This window comes from Mus musculus, chromosome 12, assembly GCF_000001635.26.
Source record: "Mus musculus strain C57BL/6J chromosome 12, GRCm38.p6 C57BL/6J".
In the NCBI taxonomy this organism is placed as follows: domain Eukaryota; kingdom Metazoa; phylum Chordata; class Mammalia; order Rodentia; family Muridae; genus Mus; species Mus musculus.
In genome coordinates this window covers 66,606,762-66,625,217 of record NC_000078.6, presented here as the reverse complement: position 1 = coordinate 66,625,217, position 18,456 = coordinate 66,606,762, and the positions used below count along the sequence as shown (strand labels likewise).

Below are 18,456 nucleotides of genomic sequence, written 5' to 3'. Positions count from 1 at the left end.
TTCAGGATTGTACTTGGCTCTTCACATAGCCTATAAATCTTGGCAATCTAATACTTATACATAGATAATTTTTTATATATTTTCAATAATCAGGTTTTCTATGTCAGAAAAAAATTAAGCAACGGCTCTAAACCTGTGCATCATCTCTATTTCCAAAAATATTCACACTATGATTTACAGCACGTACAAAATTACAGTTATGAAGTAGCAATGAAAATAATTTTATGGTTGGGGGGGTCACCACAACATGAGCAACTGTATTAAGGGGTCACAGCAGGAGGAAGGTTGAGAACCACTGGGCTAGCGACCAATTCTCTTTGATAATAAAATTTGATTTTCTCTTCTCATTTTAAGATACACTCTGCCTGAAAGTGGGTTGAGGAAACCTTTTTGTTTCCTAGGAAGATATTAATGCATTCAGTGTTCCTTTTCCTATTTTTAATGTTAATGGTTATTAACGAGAACTCAGCATTTATTATACAGCATCCCTTTGTTTGGATTAAATGACTATATTAGCTCTTTCATTGTTTTCAGTAGTTATTGGAAGCATTAATCAACTGATCCCTGAGGCAATGTTAATATTTTGAAAATATTAATATTTATATTTTCTCCCAGCCTGCCCACTGCCTCCTCCTTGTCACTAAGACCTTTTATTTATGAAAAAGAAACATGTGAGCTTCTAATATACTATTCTGTTTAAAATCTGTATATGCAATTTGAGGAAATATCATCTCTGGTCCACATATCCTATATTTAAATGTACATATCATCCTTAACTCATTTATATAATTTCTTTACTCCTAAGTATTTGAAGATATAACTTCCTATGTATACAAATTGCATTTCCAGGAAATTTTTTGAATGACTTTACTATAGCTAAGCTGGCATTGGATTCCCAAACACTCTCCAGTTTGGGTTTCTTTATTCTTCTGGAGAATAGAGGATCATTGACAACCATTTAGGAGATAAATGAACACCTTGGGAAGTGTCCAAGAAAACATTAAGGGACTCCCCCTCTTACAGGACTTCTCAGAACAGAGCCCTGACCCCGTGCTTAAGGTTAAGCATCACCTGGAAAAGGATGAGATCATCCAGCCTATGGCCCCTGGGAAGAAAAATCAGTAGTTTTCTTTTCTGCTTCACCATCTGCTTCTGTTTGAATGTAGGTACAGCAAGAGCTTGCTTAGGGAAAATATATCTATTAAATGTGCTCTTTCAAAGCCGGCGTGCAAAATTGAAACAGGAAACACTAGGTTCTTTTTTTTTTAAGTTTTTTTTAAATTAGGTATTTATTTCATTTACATTTCCAACGCTATCCCAAAAGTCCCCCACCTGCTCCCCCACCCACTCCCACTTCTTGGCCCTGGCGTTCCCCTGTACTGAGGCAGATAAAGTTTGCACGACCAATGGGCCTCTCTTTCTACTGATGGCCGACTAGGCCATCTTCTGATACATATGCAGCTAATGACACGAGCTCTGGGGGATACTGGGTAGTTCATATTGTTGTTCTACCTGTAGGGTTGCAGATCCCTTTAGCTCCTTGGGTACTTTCTCTAGCTCCTCCATTGGGGGCCCAGTAATCCATCCAATAGCTGGATGTGAGCATCCACTTTTGTGTTTGCTAGGCCCCAGCGAAACACTAGGTTCTAATAGAATGAATAAAGTACAGCTTAAGTCAGCCAAGATTTCCAATCAGCTAAGTACTTCTGACCAACATAACTGTGCAGAAAGGAACTCAAGCAGGGCCTGCAAGTCACTTACCTGTGAAACCGTTCAGCTACGGTACGAAACTGAGTGCTGGTGAACCGAAACACTCACGACCTCTTTTTAAAGGGCCGCTCTGCTACTTGTTTACTCTCTTTCTCATTTCAAGGAAGTATATCATCTTCTTAAATAAAGGAGCATAAACATATGTAACTATCAAAATGCAGTTTCTTTGTATTTATCCTTAATATTTACAAGATCTATTTTCTAAAATGTAGAGTTTAGGCATTACCAAATCCTTTGAGAGTCCTTGTAAAATGAAGAATATAGCAACAATAAGCCATAAAACTATATCTTAGAGATAAACAACAGAATGTCACATGAACAAACCTACCTATGCCTTGGACTGAGAGCTGGTCTCAGCACTACCGAGGAGGAGGGAGAGGAGGAGAAGGAAACAAGTCATGTGTCTCAGTGAGTGAGCAGTAAATCAAGCAAGAGGGAGAGATTGAAGGGCGGTATTATGAACGATGGGAAATTCTAACACTGCAGCAAGTGATACTCTTACAGAGAACACCATCTACCTACTGGTATTGGTTACATAGATTTGTTGTTAGGAACTTTACCTTCAGTGATAGCCAGTCAATAAGAAGATTTATTTATTTTATTTTATGTGCATGTGTATTTTGATGTCATGTATATCTGTGCAACACATGAGTGCCTTTTACCCATGGATGACAGAAGAGGGCACAGTATCTCCTGTCACTGAAACAGATGTGAACAGTCATGTGGTGCTGGCAATTGAATCCAGGTCTTCCGAAAAAACAAGCGTTCTTAACCACTGAGCCATCTCTCTATCCCATGTTTTAATATGTAACACCATGTGTAGAATCTTATTTGGTATATACTATATTAAGTGATATTATATTGTACTTATTTTTTCATTTTTTTCTAGTGTGCTAAGCATACCAAAAATCTTTTTTGCCATAACTACTTTCTCCCTCGTACAATTATTTTTGCTGACATTAACATCAGATTGTCTCACAGGAACATAGGACAGAAAGTATAGGTTACCACCAGGCCTTCTAATGCCCCATCTCCTATGAAAGCTTTAAAAATATAGGGCATCAGGCATGGTGGCACACAGCTTTAATTTCTGTACTCAAAATACAAGGGCAAGCTAGTAGTCTCTGCAGGTTCAAGACCAAGCTTGTTAACATACACCGTTTTAGACCTGTCAGAATTACATGGTTTTGTCTCAAAACATACCCAAAAAAGGGGCGGGGGGATTTTTCGTGATTTGGGAAATAATTCTTCTGTGTTCTTGTGAGTAGAGGCCAGGGCTACTGCAAATGTGGTAGATAACTGTAGTCTTTTCCTGATAGAATTTTGCTGGAAGAGGAGGTCTTAGACCGCTAATTGTAATGTTTAGAGATATCCTTAAAATGACAATTATGAGAGCTGACCCCTCTCCATGTCTAGAAAATAAAACCTATCTCCATTTATGTTCAAATACGCCCGAATTGATACAAGGATGTTGAATCAAGAGCCACTGTCCCAGTAATGGCGTATATACAGGGAGACAAAAGAACTGCAGAGGAGATGGAAGTGTGGTACATTATTCTCCCATGGATAAAGTATGTTTAGAATCATTACATAGACATCATTCCCAGAGCCCTTGCAGAGACCTGCCAGTAGCAAGAGTTACTTTACTAAGTGCAAAGCTGTGTGATGTCATATATCAGCAACCTTCTCACCCAGAAGCAACTTAATACAGAAATGATGTCAGGATCATGAATGACACCCCTCTGTGTCATTCTGTGTTTAGGACATCAGTGCTAGAATCTTACAGAAGGGTGTTGCATTGAGCAGAGATGAAGTTGAGCTTTTGCTCATGTCAACTATTTTATTTCATCTACAGCTTCATCTGCTAAGGAAACACAGCAATTCCTGCACTGTATAGCATTGTTTGTTTCTCTTAAAATGTGGTCACGTTTTTATTTACTGCTCAGACAAGTATGCTTCTAAGGAGTTCCTTTTTCAATACACTTTTAGAATAGAAGTTCTAAATTTCTATTTCTATTCTGTGAAATGCTCTGTCTCTATTCTTTCTTGTGGGTCTTTTGGCTCCATATTTGTGTTCAGATGGGGAAAAATCTATAATTCACACTGTTCCATCAATCTGTTCTCGTTCTCCTTATGAACTGCTTTATTCTGGTGAATGAGTGCTTTCTTGAAGCTTTCAACATTTAATACACAAAAGCAAAAGTTCTTCAAATTGAGACTTCTGCACTTAAGCTGAGCATACATTTTGAAATTTAAATAAGTTCTTCCTTGATTTGAAACTTTTAAGACTTGCTTTGAATGTGTAAATAATGTTCTCTTTGATTCCCAACTACTTTCTAAAAAGAAAGTTGTCATATACTTTTCTTGAAAGTTAGTAAGTGAATTTTTTATACTTTATATTATCTTAGGATTTCTTGAAAAAAAAAACAAATAATGTAGGAACAGTTTTTGTTTATATTACAGTGTGTGTGTGTGTGTGTGTGTATGTGTGCATAGGTCAGGTGACAAGTTGTGAGAGCTGGCGTTCTTATGATGGGGTCTCAGAGATGGAATGCATGTTATTAGGCTTGGTGGGAAGAATCTTTGCCTGCTGAGACATTTCTTTGACTCTGGAGTAGCATATTTAAAATATGGAGATATTATACAAAATTAATACAGAGATAATGTTCAAAAGAATAGAGAGCTGCACACTAATTTAAAATGTGGAGGAGATATTTTTATCATTTATTTGCTTTTTCATGATCTTCCTGCATGTAATTTGAGCTATGTTATGTCCATCATTATCAACAATTTTCCTGAAGTTCTCATGTCTGAGCATATGAGCTCATCTACATTACTCAGTTTCCTCGTATGTAGCATGGCATGATTGATGCAGAAATTTATAGGTCATTTATAGACATGAATAATTTCAGTAGATGATATTTTTGCTTCACATGCTTACATGAAACCCTAAGGTTCAAGCATATCAACCAATCAACTCCTTATGTACATAAATTAGGATGCATATGTTATAATACCATAAAAATGACTATATATGCAATATATCTAGTCCCCCTAACTATTGATCCATCTCTTTGCATCCGAATAAGTTTTAGTTCCACTTGAAGGACATGTTTGTTGAATGACTTCTCATTCCAGCTAATTCAGTCTTTCTCCCTTGTCTTTTATGACAGCAGAGGATATACCGATTCTATTTTAATCCCATAGTCATGTTTGGGTTGCTATTTATTCCTCCTATCTCCAAATCACATTTTGTTCCTACTGTCTCCTGTTCCATGCTCTCTTACTTGGCAATGTAAAGGCTTATCAGCCCTGTGCAGATCTTCCCCAAAATCTGTATGTGAGATATTCTGCTGGCTTCTGCAAAATGTCAAGCGAGTTTCCTGATGAATTCTAAGATCTGATATAACTAAAATAAAACTTATAGTAATTCTCCTGAGTTATTTTTTTTTCTCTTCTAGGAACTCGTGTTGCAGCTACCAAGGTTCCTCACATCTATAACCAAGCTACACTCATCATTTGAATTTCCTTACCCCAGATATACATGTGAAACTCAGAGAGCAAATTCTGGAATTAGAGGCTTTATTTAATACATACTTTTCCACATTCCCCATCTTTATATTTGATACGATTACAAAAAACCCCACCAACTAACCAACCAAACAAACAATTCTAATGTGAATTAAATATGGTGTTGTATTAAATGTGGAAAGAATTTAGTTCAGTAGTTGCCAAGAAGTTGGCATATTAATAATTTTATATTCTAAAATCTTTCTCTGAATCTTTTCTTAATTCTTGATTACAATTTTCAGTTTCAGCATGAAAACTTTATCCCATGCAAGAAATTCCTACTGTTTTCTCCATCTCCGGTGTTCTCTTTTCTTCCATACCCCTGCTGCTAAGTGCTCATTCATGTATGGGGACAAAGACTGTCGATGGCAAGTGGCAGACCTTTGTTAAAACTGTTTCAGGAAAGTAGTTCCCTTTGCATTAAATCCTAAGTCTACCTACACATGCTTGGTTTGGCATGGGTGGACACATATTTGACACAGAGGTAAAAATGCAAACTTTTTTTCCTATAATAATTCCCATGTCTGCAGGGAATTTTAACTGACCAACAATGCCTTTTATCCTTTGTGGAATTTATCATTCATGTTGCAGTGGAGGTGGAAAGCTCATTAGCTCATTATCCTGAGTACTTCTAAACTTGGTGTTTTGGTCACTTCATCTCTGTCATAAATATAATTGAAGCCACATCTATAGATCCCATTCTTTACCCCCATTAAGGCATTACTCAGGTGCCATGTCTTCCATGGCACAGTCTGACTTCTCCAGCTGTATAGTCACATTTTTTTCACTTGCAGTTTGGTTGATAAAAGTGAGGTACTCCACACTCAGTTTTTGGCGCACACTGAAAAAGACTATAGGCAAATCAGAATTCAAGTATGCAGAAATATGGCTACATGGGGTAAAATTTAATTCTTGAAAAGAATTCCAAATGTTTGTGGTACTCATCATACTTATGCAAGCTTCCATCACTCTCCCCCTTCTCCCCTCCATCCTCTACCCTGCCTTGCTTCCCCTCTGCCTCTCACCCAGAGACTGTTTCCTATGCAAACAAAGGGTGAAATAAAATAATCTTCAGATAATCTTCAAGTTTAAAAGTTACTACCAAACTAACCATCTGACTTATATCCAGTGCGTCAATAACAACATGTGTTGGTGTGTGTGTGTGTATGATATGCACACGTGTAATGATTTCAGGAGTCTCTGATATTGCATGCTTAAATTAAAACAGAGAACCAAATGTATTTGCAATAAATTTTTAGTATAAAATACTTGAATATTAACAGCACAGACAATTACATGTACTTGTCTTTGCCAAATGCAGCAGCTAGAGAAAATGAAGTACAAGACTGAAAAAAAATCAGAATGAGTGCCTGATGATCAATTTTTAATTTATAAGAACATTTTACCATAATCATCCCTATTGTTTCCTTTCTGATTAGATCTCACTTAGACTAAGGATGGTTACTGAGTGGAACCCTAAATCCATGAACTCATCCAAATGTCATTCACAGAGAATCCTGCAATTTTCCACTTACTTGTTTTTAAAGAATGTGAATCTGTGATATTATTAAATATAACTGGTGAGTTCACTCCTGGTGTAACCAAACATCCACATAAATAAAAAGAGAGAAATATACAATAGTGCTTTCAAAGTCAGCTTAATTGGCTTCATTTTGGCTCCACATCTGTCCATATGTAGATATTTTCTCTGCTTATCTGAAGAAAATAAAGTTCACAAAGGAATATAAAGAAACTGCTGTCTGCAAGTTAGTGTGCCTTTTTGAAATGCCATTTTATGACAAACTTTATTTAAATTTATATTTTTTTCATTAGCAATTATTTATTTTGAAAGGTTTGTAATGTTTTGTGCCTAAAAGCATCCTGTTAAAAAAAAAAAAAAAAAAAAAAAAAAAAAAAAAAAAACCTCTGCTTTCCAGTCTTTTAAACACATGATACAAAAAGTTTGTAAAGTTTGAGTTTGTTTGGATAAAACCATTGTTCAGCAAAGACATTCTTCGGCTGCCGAAAAGATTTGGCTTTAAATTGACCATTTCAAAAATACCTTGGACAGCACTTTGAGTCTGGGGAACTCATTATTTTCTTGGGCATATTTCAGTGTGTGTGTGTGTGTGTGTGTGTGTGTGTGTGTGTGTGTGTGTGTAAGAAAGAGAGATAGAGAGACAGAAAGTTCAGGCACAAAGGCTGAGAACAACTTAGCTGTTGCTTATCAGGCATGCCATCCATCTGGTTTGTGTCAACTTCATATCTTTGGTTTGGTTTGGTTTGGTTTGGTTTGGTTTGGTTTGGTTTGGTTTGGTTTTGCCACATCAAGTCTCATTGGCCTGCAGTTGGGAGACTGGTTGGTTGCCAGTAACCCTAAGGATCTACCTATCTCCATCTTCCCAGGGAAAGGCGTGTGAGAGCCTCCCTGTTCATCTCTTTTACTGTGGGTTCTGGTGTCAAATTCATTTACTCCCTCTTGAACATCAAGCATGCTGCCAACCTTATTTTCCTAGTTCTCAGGCAGTTTTTCTTCAGAAAGTTTCTTTCTCCCTCTTCTTTCTCTTCCCCATTCTTCATTCATCTCCCCTTCCTATTACCTCTGCATTTCTCCGCATTCTCTTCTCCATCAGTCTCTGACCTTTTCTCCCTCCCCTTTCCTCTTTCTTCCTCACACTACTCCATACCTTACACACCAACAGTATATCCCCAATCTCATGTGTACTTATATATAGACATACATTTAGGAGATATAATTAAAATCAATTAGACTATAATTACAATCCATTGCTCCTTGTTTGAAAATAGAACATACTTGTTACTGTTCCTGTGTAACAAACAGGCTTGATTTCTGTAATAGTCAGGAAAAGTTTCCATCTTTCCATTTTTTTTTCCTGGCTCTTAAGAAGGATATCTGATCCATGGTTGTACTTTAATTAGATTGTCATCACAAATTTTTGGTTTGAGTATCATTGAATAAATAACCCAATGTTTATTAAGAGTTATATTTTATCTAACATCGATATACTTCCTAACAGTGTCAGCTAGAATCCCATAATAAAAATATCAATGAGTCACACACATACAGATACACACAGAGACAGTGGGCATCTGTGCGTGTGGATATGTGTGTGTGTGTGTGTGTGTGTGTGTGTGTGTATTATTATTTCTACTATGTCTATGTGTGTGTGTGTGTGTGTGTCATTGATAATTTGTGAGTGTGTGTGTGTGTGTGTGTGCGATATACACATCTTTGGCTGATATTTGAATTAAAAATGTGAGTGCTTTACATTATGTATTTTTCACTTTTCTACTTTTATTGCTGAGAAGGGACCTACAAAGTTAGGGTTATGATTTCAAAAAATTCAAATATAAGCTGAAGTTAAAGCTAGTAAAAATAAAATATAGCCTGACTTCCTTTAAACAATTCTATCTCTAGATAAGTTCAATAAAGTCACGATACTCTAGAATGGCTAAACATTTTTGCAGGCAGATGTTAATTTGGATTCTCTTTTCCATAGAAGAGAATGTTTCAAATCCCTTTACAAAGCTTTTAAAGGCAATGGAAACCAAAATGACAATAAATTTACTTAAAGTCAAATTGCAAACTGCATCTGATAGTATCTTATCTATGATGTTTTGTATGACTATTTTATATATTTTCTTATTTTCTCAAAATTAGTCAGAAGGGCTATTTTTTCTCGACCATCGAAGCTCAGGATATTTACATTGTTTTGAAACTTAAGGTAGTTACATAATCTATGTTGTTAAATAATCGATTTCTTCTGTTCCAAGGTAATTACAATATTGTATTTTCACTTAAAGCAGTATATAAATCAGACAACTGCAATAAATTATATCAATAAATGTTTACTTTTAATTAGTTTGCTCAATAAATATTAATTCAGTCAATAAAATTTTATCAATTTTTCTGCTAGGCTATGGGAATCCCCATGAGAATTAAAAGTTATCTATACTCTAATTTAGCATGTAAATAGAGAAAAAAATAATAAATCTCAGTGTCCAGACAGAGAGGCTGTGTGCGCACCAAATAAGGGATGATGCAGGCAGTTACACCCTCACGCCCTTGCATGTCTGCTGTGTGTTTTTACATCCCTGTCCATCCATATTAGCAGATGTAGTTATGCACCATTAAAACATTTGCCTTAACCTCTTATTTTGTTTGCCTTTTTCAGCTAATCTGTGTGCAAAGTGACTTAAGCCTTTTAGTTAATTGGGAAGTTGCCTGAGCCACACCTTGCCTAAGATTTCTAAGATTTACTAGTGGCGCCCAATCCACTTGTGTATCATTTAAAAGTCTCCAGTGTTTACAACACACATCATCCCTCAGCAACTACTATTTTCCACTTCCATAAACTTCCCTAAATGAGTTCCCCCAACTTCTCCAGAGTAAGTTTAATCAGAGGCTAAAAATCTAATTTCAGAAAACAGTCTACCCATTCGAGAGAGGGCAAAGTAAAGGACAAGGAGAAAAGAGAACTCTCTGAGAGGCAATGATCAGTGTCAATAGAGAGCTCTCATTAGTCTTTGGCTCCATGAATAGCTTCTCTTTGGTGGATTATTCAATGCTCACAGAGCAACATCTGTACTTCCTGACCCAGCTCTGTGAATGGCAGGATGCACATGTGTGTGATGCTCTTTTTACAGTGGTATGTTTGTTCTTAGGATCAACAAACTTCTCTTCAGACTGCCTCATCAACACACAGATGACTTGTTAAAGGAATTTCTATAAATAAGAAGCAAATTATCAGTCTTGGTGTATTATATTTCCACACTTTATAATCACTTTGGTCTTCAAAACAATATAATATATTTCCTTTCTCTGTATTTGTTAATATGTGTATTGTTTTTGTGTTTAGTGGTGGTGGTGGTGGTGTGAGTGTGTGCATATCTTTGTGTATATTTGTGTGAGTGTATCTGCAAGGATACTAATCAAAGTATCGGAGGAGAAATGAAGGAAAAGTATAGCACAGAAATATTAAGTCTAAAATTCAAAATGACAGAAATGATGATATCAAAGCAAATACAGATATTTGTCCCAGATGCCCTTTTGAATAGCATAATGTCAAACAGGACCTATTTGATATCATGCTTTGTGAAGTTCCTTAGAATTCAAAGGGAACACAATATTACTGGGTAGACTTGAGAAAACCAATTATCCACGTGCTAGAGATGGAGGCAGGGCTTGTCACTTTAATACTAAAGAACAAAGCAAACTTTGTTTAAAAAAAAAATACCTGTCTTTTTCTAGTTTTATATGGAAGACAAAATCCATTCCCCAGGAAATAAGGAGTACTGTGTCTTTTTCTCCCTCTCTAATATTTAAAATTGTGCGTATTTTTACAAATGTGGAAACGTGGACCTCATAGATTAGGAAAATCCTGATATGTCATAATTCATCCTTGACTGTCTCCCCCATTCTCTCTTCTGATTCTGTATGTCTTTTGTAGATGTAGAATTTAAAAAAATAATTATTGATTATTGTATATTTGCAAATTAATTTAGTATATTAGTCAAAATGTTCTCAGTAGAAATAATGCAAAATAAAGTTCAATTTAAATTCCATTTAAAATATTTTATTATGTTTATTTTGATGTGTGTGAGTGTTTTGCATAGGAGTATGTCAGTTATCGACATATGTGACTGGTGCCTATGAAAATGAGAAGTCCGATCACCTCACCTGAAACTGGAGTTATAAATATTTGTCAGTCACCGTGTGGGTCCTGAGAACACAATGTGATCTGCTACAGGAGGTTAACCGCTGAGCGTCAGACAGCACCTACATCCCTATTTTTAAATCTACATATCTATTAATTAATTCTTCAGACTCTTCATGCTTGAAGCATTAGTCTCAGTTCATAGCCTCTTTGCCTATTTTCTAACTCTCTTGGCCTCAGTTTGAGAAGCTACCTGAGTTCCGTGGTTCCCATTACGTCACAGCAAATCACTAGCACTTAGTTCGGGGTTCACCGTCCTTGCTCTGGGTCCAGAGCTGCATAAGTTTACTTTTTTCCAGTCTATCTCCATTTCGACTGTAGTGTTCAGCTTTCCTGTCTCCATGATTTCCACACTTACATCTACTTTTAGCTACTGTTTGTTTTATAGACTTTCCTTTGGCGCTTTCCTGATCATACTACACGCCAATTCAATCAGCATAAATAATTTGAATCCTCCACTAAAGTATATCATCTTACCTCTAGACTCGAGTCATCCAAAGAGAATCACTGACAACAGAAATGGCATTTGTGGAGCACTTGATACCAAATATGACAATAAATACTTCTCTGAACCATTTTATAAAATGTTTGTTATTGTCCAGATACACACCACCTTCTTACTCAGCTGTGTATAGATTAAAGTCAAGTTTGGTTTTTTTGGTTTGTTTATTTTGGTTTGGTTTGGTTTGGTTTGGTTTGGTTTGGTTTGGTTTGGTTTGGTTTTTGTTTTCTATCTACAAACTAGGTTTACTTAAAGTTGCCTAAGATGAGGTTTGATTTTACGATCTGAATTTTCCAATACAAGAATTCAGTGGCAGACACCGCGTTGTTATCAGAAAACAATACAGTAAATGATTTAATGATGTGATAAATCAATGGTCTGTGGTCACCTGAGAGTTCAGGTTTCCAGGATGTTTGAGCTGATTCCCATTTGGGTCACAGATGTTGATTCTATTGATCATTTTAACATCAAGTCCCGTTTATTTTATACAGTTCTTTTTTCACACTAGTATTCATCTAAAAGACATTTCAGGAACACTGAAATTTATCTCCGTCTTTGTATTTTACTTTGCATTTCATTTTTCTGATTTTGTTTTGCAAGCCTGCCATCATGAAACATGAAACATGAAAAAAAATCTAAATTGTAACATTTTAAAAGGCAAGGATCTTAATATCTAATGATAACAATATGAATCAATATCTGATAAAAAATTACATTAAAGTGATGTACCTAGGAATATTATAAATGAAGTTTAAATTTGAAAGAAATAAAATAAAGGAACAATTGTATATGTGTTCCCTATTCCTTCTCTAAATGGTCTGCAAAGTAAATCCCATTGCTTGAACTACCAAATTATTATAATTACTGCATGAAATTATGATTACTAGACATATGTTACTTATTTTTCAGTTTTTTCACTTTTCTCTTAATGTATATCAGTTTAGCTTCATGGTGATATTTTAAATTTTCTTGGGATGTACAGGTTTTTTTGTAATTTTCTTAAAACTAGAAGTAACCTATTAAAACTTAACCTTTCTATATAACAGGTAATTATAAATATGTATTTTTCAAATCATTGTTCATTGTTCACCTGACCCTGAAGAAAGTTTTAAAACTGTGCTAGAGTATAAAGTTAACAGACTCTAAATATGTACTACTGGAATTTATGAAAACTCATTTAGAAGCATGTTTGAATGAAGTATCCTATAGGATAGAAGTAACTCCTAGGCTCCGTCGAACCATTCAACCCCACACCTTACTTCCTCCTCAGCTCATACGAAGAACATAGGCACATTAATCACTGTCCGGTTGTAATAAAAACACAAGACTCCAAAGTTCCTACCCCTATTTCACACAATTCAGTATTCACAGCAAGGAATCTAAGTGTTCGGCCTCACAATGCATCACAAGTCACTGTTGCACAGATAATGTTCATAGGCTCTCACTATTATAATAAAACAGTTCACAAACGCTAGATCCCATGGATCAACTTTACATCCAGTTCAACCATGTGTTGATAGAACTTAAACCATACTTGCTTAGAGAAAAGTGGATATTGATTAGATTTTAACGATTGGGAGCAGAGTGCCAGAGAGACCAGTTAAGATATCTGGATTCCATAATGCCCAGAGGAAAGAGAAAAGTCAAATAAGGCACATATAAGGAGAAGTCCAATGGAAATCAATAAGGTTTATGTTTATTTTTTCTAAAATTTTCCTAAGAAAAACAATAAAATATTAATTTACACAATTACTATAATTACTTCACATGAACACTTCCATACCTTGTTACTGTTTCAGTGTTTATTTCAGAAGAATATATATATATATATATATATATATATATATATATATACTTATGGGGAAACATAATCTACAGAACCATTTGTATTAAGTCACTGTAGAATTTTATATAACCAGTAAATGAATAGTGCATTGAATTTTATGAAGAATAGTCAACTTGGTGATAGTCACTGGCAACAAATTGGCATTACCTTTTTTTTTAATTTACATCCCGAAAGTTCAACCTCCTCCCATCCCCCCTTCACAGAATTCCTCCTCCATCCTCCTTCCTTTTGTCTCTGAGAGGGCAACCCCCTCCTCAGTATCCCCTCACCCTGGTGCATCAAGTCTCTGCCGGAATAGGCCCATCCACTCCCACTGAGGCCAGACAAGGCAGCCTTCTGTTACATATGTGCCTGAAGCCTTGGAACAGCCTATGTATGCTCTTTGGTTGGTGGCTCGGTTTCTGGAAACTCCCAAGAGTCCAGGATAGTTGACACTGTTGCTCTTTCTAAGGGGTTGCTATCTCCTTGAGGGTCTTCAATCCTTTCCCTAACTCTTTCATAGGAGTTATTTATGATCTGTGTGGTTAGAAATACTCCCTGTAGTTCAATGTTAGGTTCAAAGTGAAAAGGAACTGGGCAGGGCATGGTGGTACACCTTTAATGCCAGCACTTGGGAAGAAGAGGCAAGCACATATTGGTGGGTTTGAGGCTAGCCAGTTCTATACAAGGTCCAGGACAGCCAAGGCTGTCTCAAAAAAAGGAAAGGAAGGGAAAGGGAAGGAAAGGATGGGAAGGGAGGAGGGGAGGGAGGGAGGGGGGAGGTAGGAGAGAGAAGCTACTTGCTTAATTTTCTGAATAAAATTTAATTATGCACCTAACAGGTGTTCAGGAGAAATTTTAAGACAATTCTTAATGAGGATCTCAGATATGGTTTAAAACATTATTCAAAAGAGAATAAAGAAATCTATGATCATGTTGTGGAATGCTTTAATTCCTGTAAATTTCTCCAAGAACATGGTGTCATTTTACCTGAACTCCTAAAACAGATGTTCAATAGATCTTGCCATCATTTCTCAAGAGATTAAGTGACTTAAATAAATCATATACCTGATTACTAGCAGAACTGGGACCAGGATTTTTGGTCCAATGACACCTTTCATTTTATGCTGCCAAAGAGCATAAAATATTTAGCTATCTAAGTCAATATAAAGTGGCTTTCCAGAGTAAATATATAAAATACACTCTGTATCTTCATTGTATGACCAAAAGATACAAATCCGAGACACAGGAATGGCAGCTTTTGAATAAGGGTAACCGGGTCCTTTTGGTTGGCAAAGAGCAGTGCTCACAAACCACATTCAGAGAGAGTTGGCACAAACTGAAAGAACAACACTAGTTAGGCTCTGGCACTTTCTCTAACACCACATATGAGAAATGTTTAGATCTTCTTTAGATTTGAATTGGTTTTACCCTTTACCTTTTAATTTTCTTGTAACCCTTGTTACAATATTTTATAATATTTTCTGTGTCCTTAAATATTAAGAGGGTGTTAGTTGTTGCTATTCCTCTACCACACACCTTTCTAAACATCATGCTTCTGCCTACATAATATTTGTATAGGATATTTATTCAGGGAATATTTATTCATTGTGGAATGTGAAGTGAAAAGGGATCACTATACAGTCGTCATTTGCCATTTTTCAATTGACAGTAAACAAAAAGATTGAATTGGAAATATAAGTGATTGTTTCAAATAAACCACATTTAGAAATTTCATCCTTTTCAAAATAATTTTCATCCTGTTATAATCTACTTTGTGCTCCATTTATTACTTCATATCATTATTGGCAATGAACATAATTGAATGCTTTTAAAATTTCATTCACCCAAAGTTAATATAATTCTCACAAATAAAATAACCCACATCATTAAGATGAATACATTAACATGATAAGCAAAAAACTCCAACACATTATATTAGCAAAAGGTTTTATCTTGTATAATGGGAAGCAAAATGAACAATCTAGAGACATTTAAGTATATCAGAACTTTCTAGTGTATTAGCTTCCCTACGTGTCTTGATTTACTGTACATGCATAGCCAGAATCAGACTGTGCATAATTATGATAGTAATATATTTTTCGTGTTTTGTATGGGTGTGTATGTGTTGGTGTATAGGTGTTCAAATTTGTGCATTCATGATGTGGGTCTATGTATGTGGAGGTGAGAGGTTAATGTTGGTAATTTTTTTTTCCATGACAGGGTTTCTCCATGTAGCCCTGGCTGTCTTGGGACTCTCTCTGTAGACCAGGCTAGCTTTGAACTCACTGAGATCTGCCTACCTCTGCCTTCCATGTGCTGAGATTACGGCATGTGACAACACCACTGGCATAATGCTGGAAGTCTTTCTGGATCATTCTCCATCGTACTCACTGAGACAGGGTCTATCCATTCACCCCAAAACTTTCCCATACAGCCAATCTGGAAAGCTAATTTGCTCCATGATCTCCTGTCTTGCCTTTTAAGGACGAAAATTAAAAGTAAACTATCACACACACTCAGCATTTACTTGTGTTCTAGGGTCTGAGCTAAACTCGTTACAATTGCAAAGCATGTGCTTTAACTTCTAAGTTATTGTCCCAACACTTTTAGTTTTTTATTTAGGTTTGAATTTTTTATTTAGTTTATGATTTTTTTACAGCAGTTTTCCCTTTCCTTTTCTTCCTCCAAATATAGCTTCCATCAATCCCATATACCCTTCCTTTCTATCTTTCAAATCATGGCCTCATATTTTCATTAATTATTGTGAGATAGATAGATAGATAGATAGATAGATAGATAGATAGATAGATAGATAGATAGACAGACAGACAGACAGATAGTTTCATAGATTTTTCTTACTTTGTTTTCTTCTAGGAGTACCAGGAATTGAACTAATGATCTTGTACACATGTTAGGCAACCACTCTTATCTCTGACCTTCAGCCAAAGTCCTGAATTTCTTTCCCACAAGCATTAGCGCTCGACACTAATAGCTCTAAATACTCAACATAACTTTCTTCATATTAGGCATCTCTGCATCATCCCATTCTCTGAAACTTCTGACCTGGGAGTCATATTCTTGGTCCCATATAATACAAATTGTCAGCACTCCTCTGTGGTTGTCGTCTATTATTTCAGTGCTGTTTTACTGGTTTATCAGTTCCAAAACATTAAGCTTTTTAAGAGAAATATTATTTTCCCTAAATTTATTGGTGTGTATGTAAATTTTTAAGGGCAAATAATGACACTAGGAAAGAGCATTGCCTAAAATATTGTGCAGAAAACTCATTCGGATCTCCAGCCTGTTCCAGGTCATGTAGCAGTTGGTTACAGTATTCTTTAGAATAAAGCAGATTTTTCTTTTATTACATCTATAAAACTGAAAAGAGAGGCCTTACTTGTTATTTTCTGCCACATAAATATTGCTGAAAGATCGGCTTACCTTCTTTCTTTTAAGAAAAAAAAAATCTAATTTAAACGTCATTTTCAGCTTGAAAATTATTTTAAATGGTACATAGGGAGACCCTGTCTCAGAAAGCAAACAAACAAAAAAGAATATTTTTTAATTCAATCTAATGCCAGCATTACTCTAGGAAAAAAACAAATGCTACAAATATCTGAAACGTAAACACAACTCCAAAAGTAGTGCCCTTCATGAATGCAGGCCTGGAAAGCCTAAGCAACCCCATTTAGTAACTGACTGGGTATTTATATGAGAATAATATTGTGTCATGCTGTAGTGGCTCATTTCAGCACACAAAGTTGATTTAACACTAACCATCAAGCAATGAGAATCACTATGTTGAGACTGAAGAAAAATTGCCATACATATCTTCCTATACATTACTCAGAGCTTTTGTTCTGAAATAAACACTTCCTAAAATGGGGCTGTGAACTTAGATCACTAACCATAGAGAAAATCTTGACCAATCTCATAAGAGGTGATATCACAAAACTAAGGCTAACATGATGTTCTATGGTAAAAGGCCAGGTGATATAAGCTGTATCAAGTCAGGGTATTTTTCTAGGTGCATCTAGATAGACTGATATTCATGAGTATACCAGATTATCTAAATAGTAAACTAAATTTAAAAAAAAGAGGTAAATTGAATCAGCATTGCAAAGAAATTAATCAAATTATCTAGTTTTATCCACAGAAGAAGTGATCATATAATTTAAAATCTGATCTAATCTACAAAGATATTAAAATCAATAAACTAGTTTTAAAATGGTACTAGATAAAAGATCACTTTACAAAAATTGGTTGTAATTCAACATATGAACATACAATAGTTGAAATGAGAAAATAACAGTATTTAATGGCATTTAGAATATGATTGCTATGTGACTAAGCAGAAAAATATCTTCAAAAAGATGTGAAGACTCGCATAATAAATGCTATAATATTTAGCTGAAGTTAAGTATAAATTATATATAAATATAGGATGTTTCAGTACAGTAATTAATATACATTTCAAAAGGAAACAAAAGATTGTACCATGCTTTGCTTGAGGAAATCATGTCTGGGGATATACATGTCATTAATTTTATTTAAACACCACACGGGATAGATGCATACCAAAACATTGCATGGTATACCTATTAGGATGTAAGTTTTTCATAATGCTCTTTATATTATATATAAATTATTATGTATATATAACCAACAAAATCCATATTATATATAATAAATATTAAATCTTAATTTGATCTATAGAGTTTTTAATAAATTTATTTGGAAATCCATAATTTGGGGACAAAGAGTTTAATAGAAGCTTACACTCCTGTTCTGAAATTTCTATGGTAATATAAAGGAACAATAGTTAGAATTTCATTAGAAAATTAAATAAGAAAACAAGGTCATTAACGTTAGCTGATCTTTCAATTCTCTACAGAGGAAGACAAGAGTTATTTACACGCAACTGTGCAGTACAAAGGGATGATTTGACTCCTGGATATGTCAATAAAAAATTTAAGTTACAAAAAGGAATGTGACATTGATATTTGCAAAGACTGGGTGTTTATTAGGATAGACGAGATTGACACATG

At 35.2% G+C, this 18,456-nt stretch overlaps 1 protein-coding gene across 5 annotated transcripts in view; it reads left to right on the top strand.

Moving 5' to 3' along the window:
• Mdga2 (MAM domain containing glycosylphosphatidylinositol anchor 2) overlaps window positions 1-18,456 on the top strand; it is a 763,131-nt gene that overhangs the window by 597,332 nt on the left and 147,343 nt on the right. Inside the window, exon 9 of one of the 5 annotated variants that reach the window (XM_011244127.3) lies at window positions 5,232-13,305. The exons of the other annotated variants lie outside the window; for them this stretch is intronic. Within the exon in view, the coding sequence (XP_011242429.1) occupies window positions 5,232-5,233 (2 nt within the window). The 3' untranslated portion in view covers window positions 5,234-13,305. Of the gene's footprint in view, window positions 1-5,231; window positions 13,306-18,456 lie in introns of those variants that run through there. 5 annotated transcript variants of the gene reach the window in all.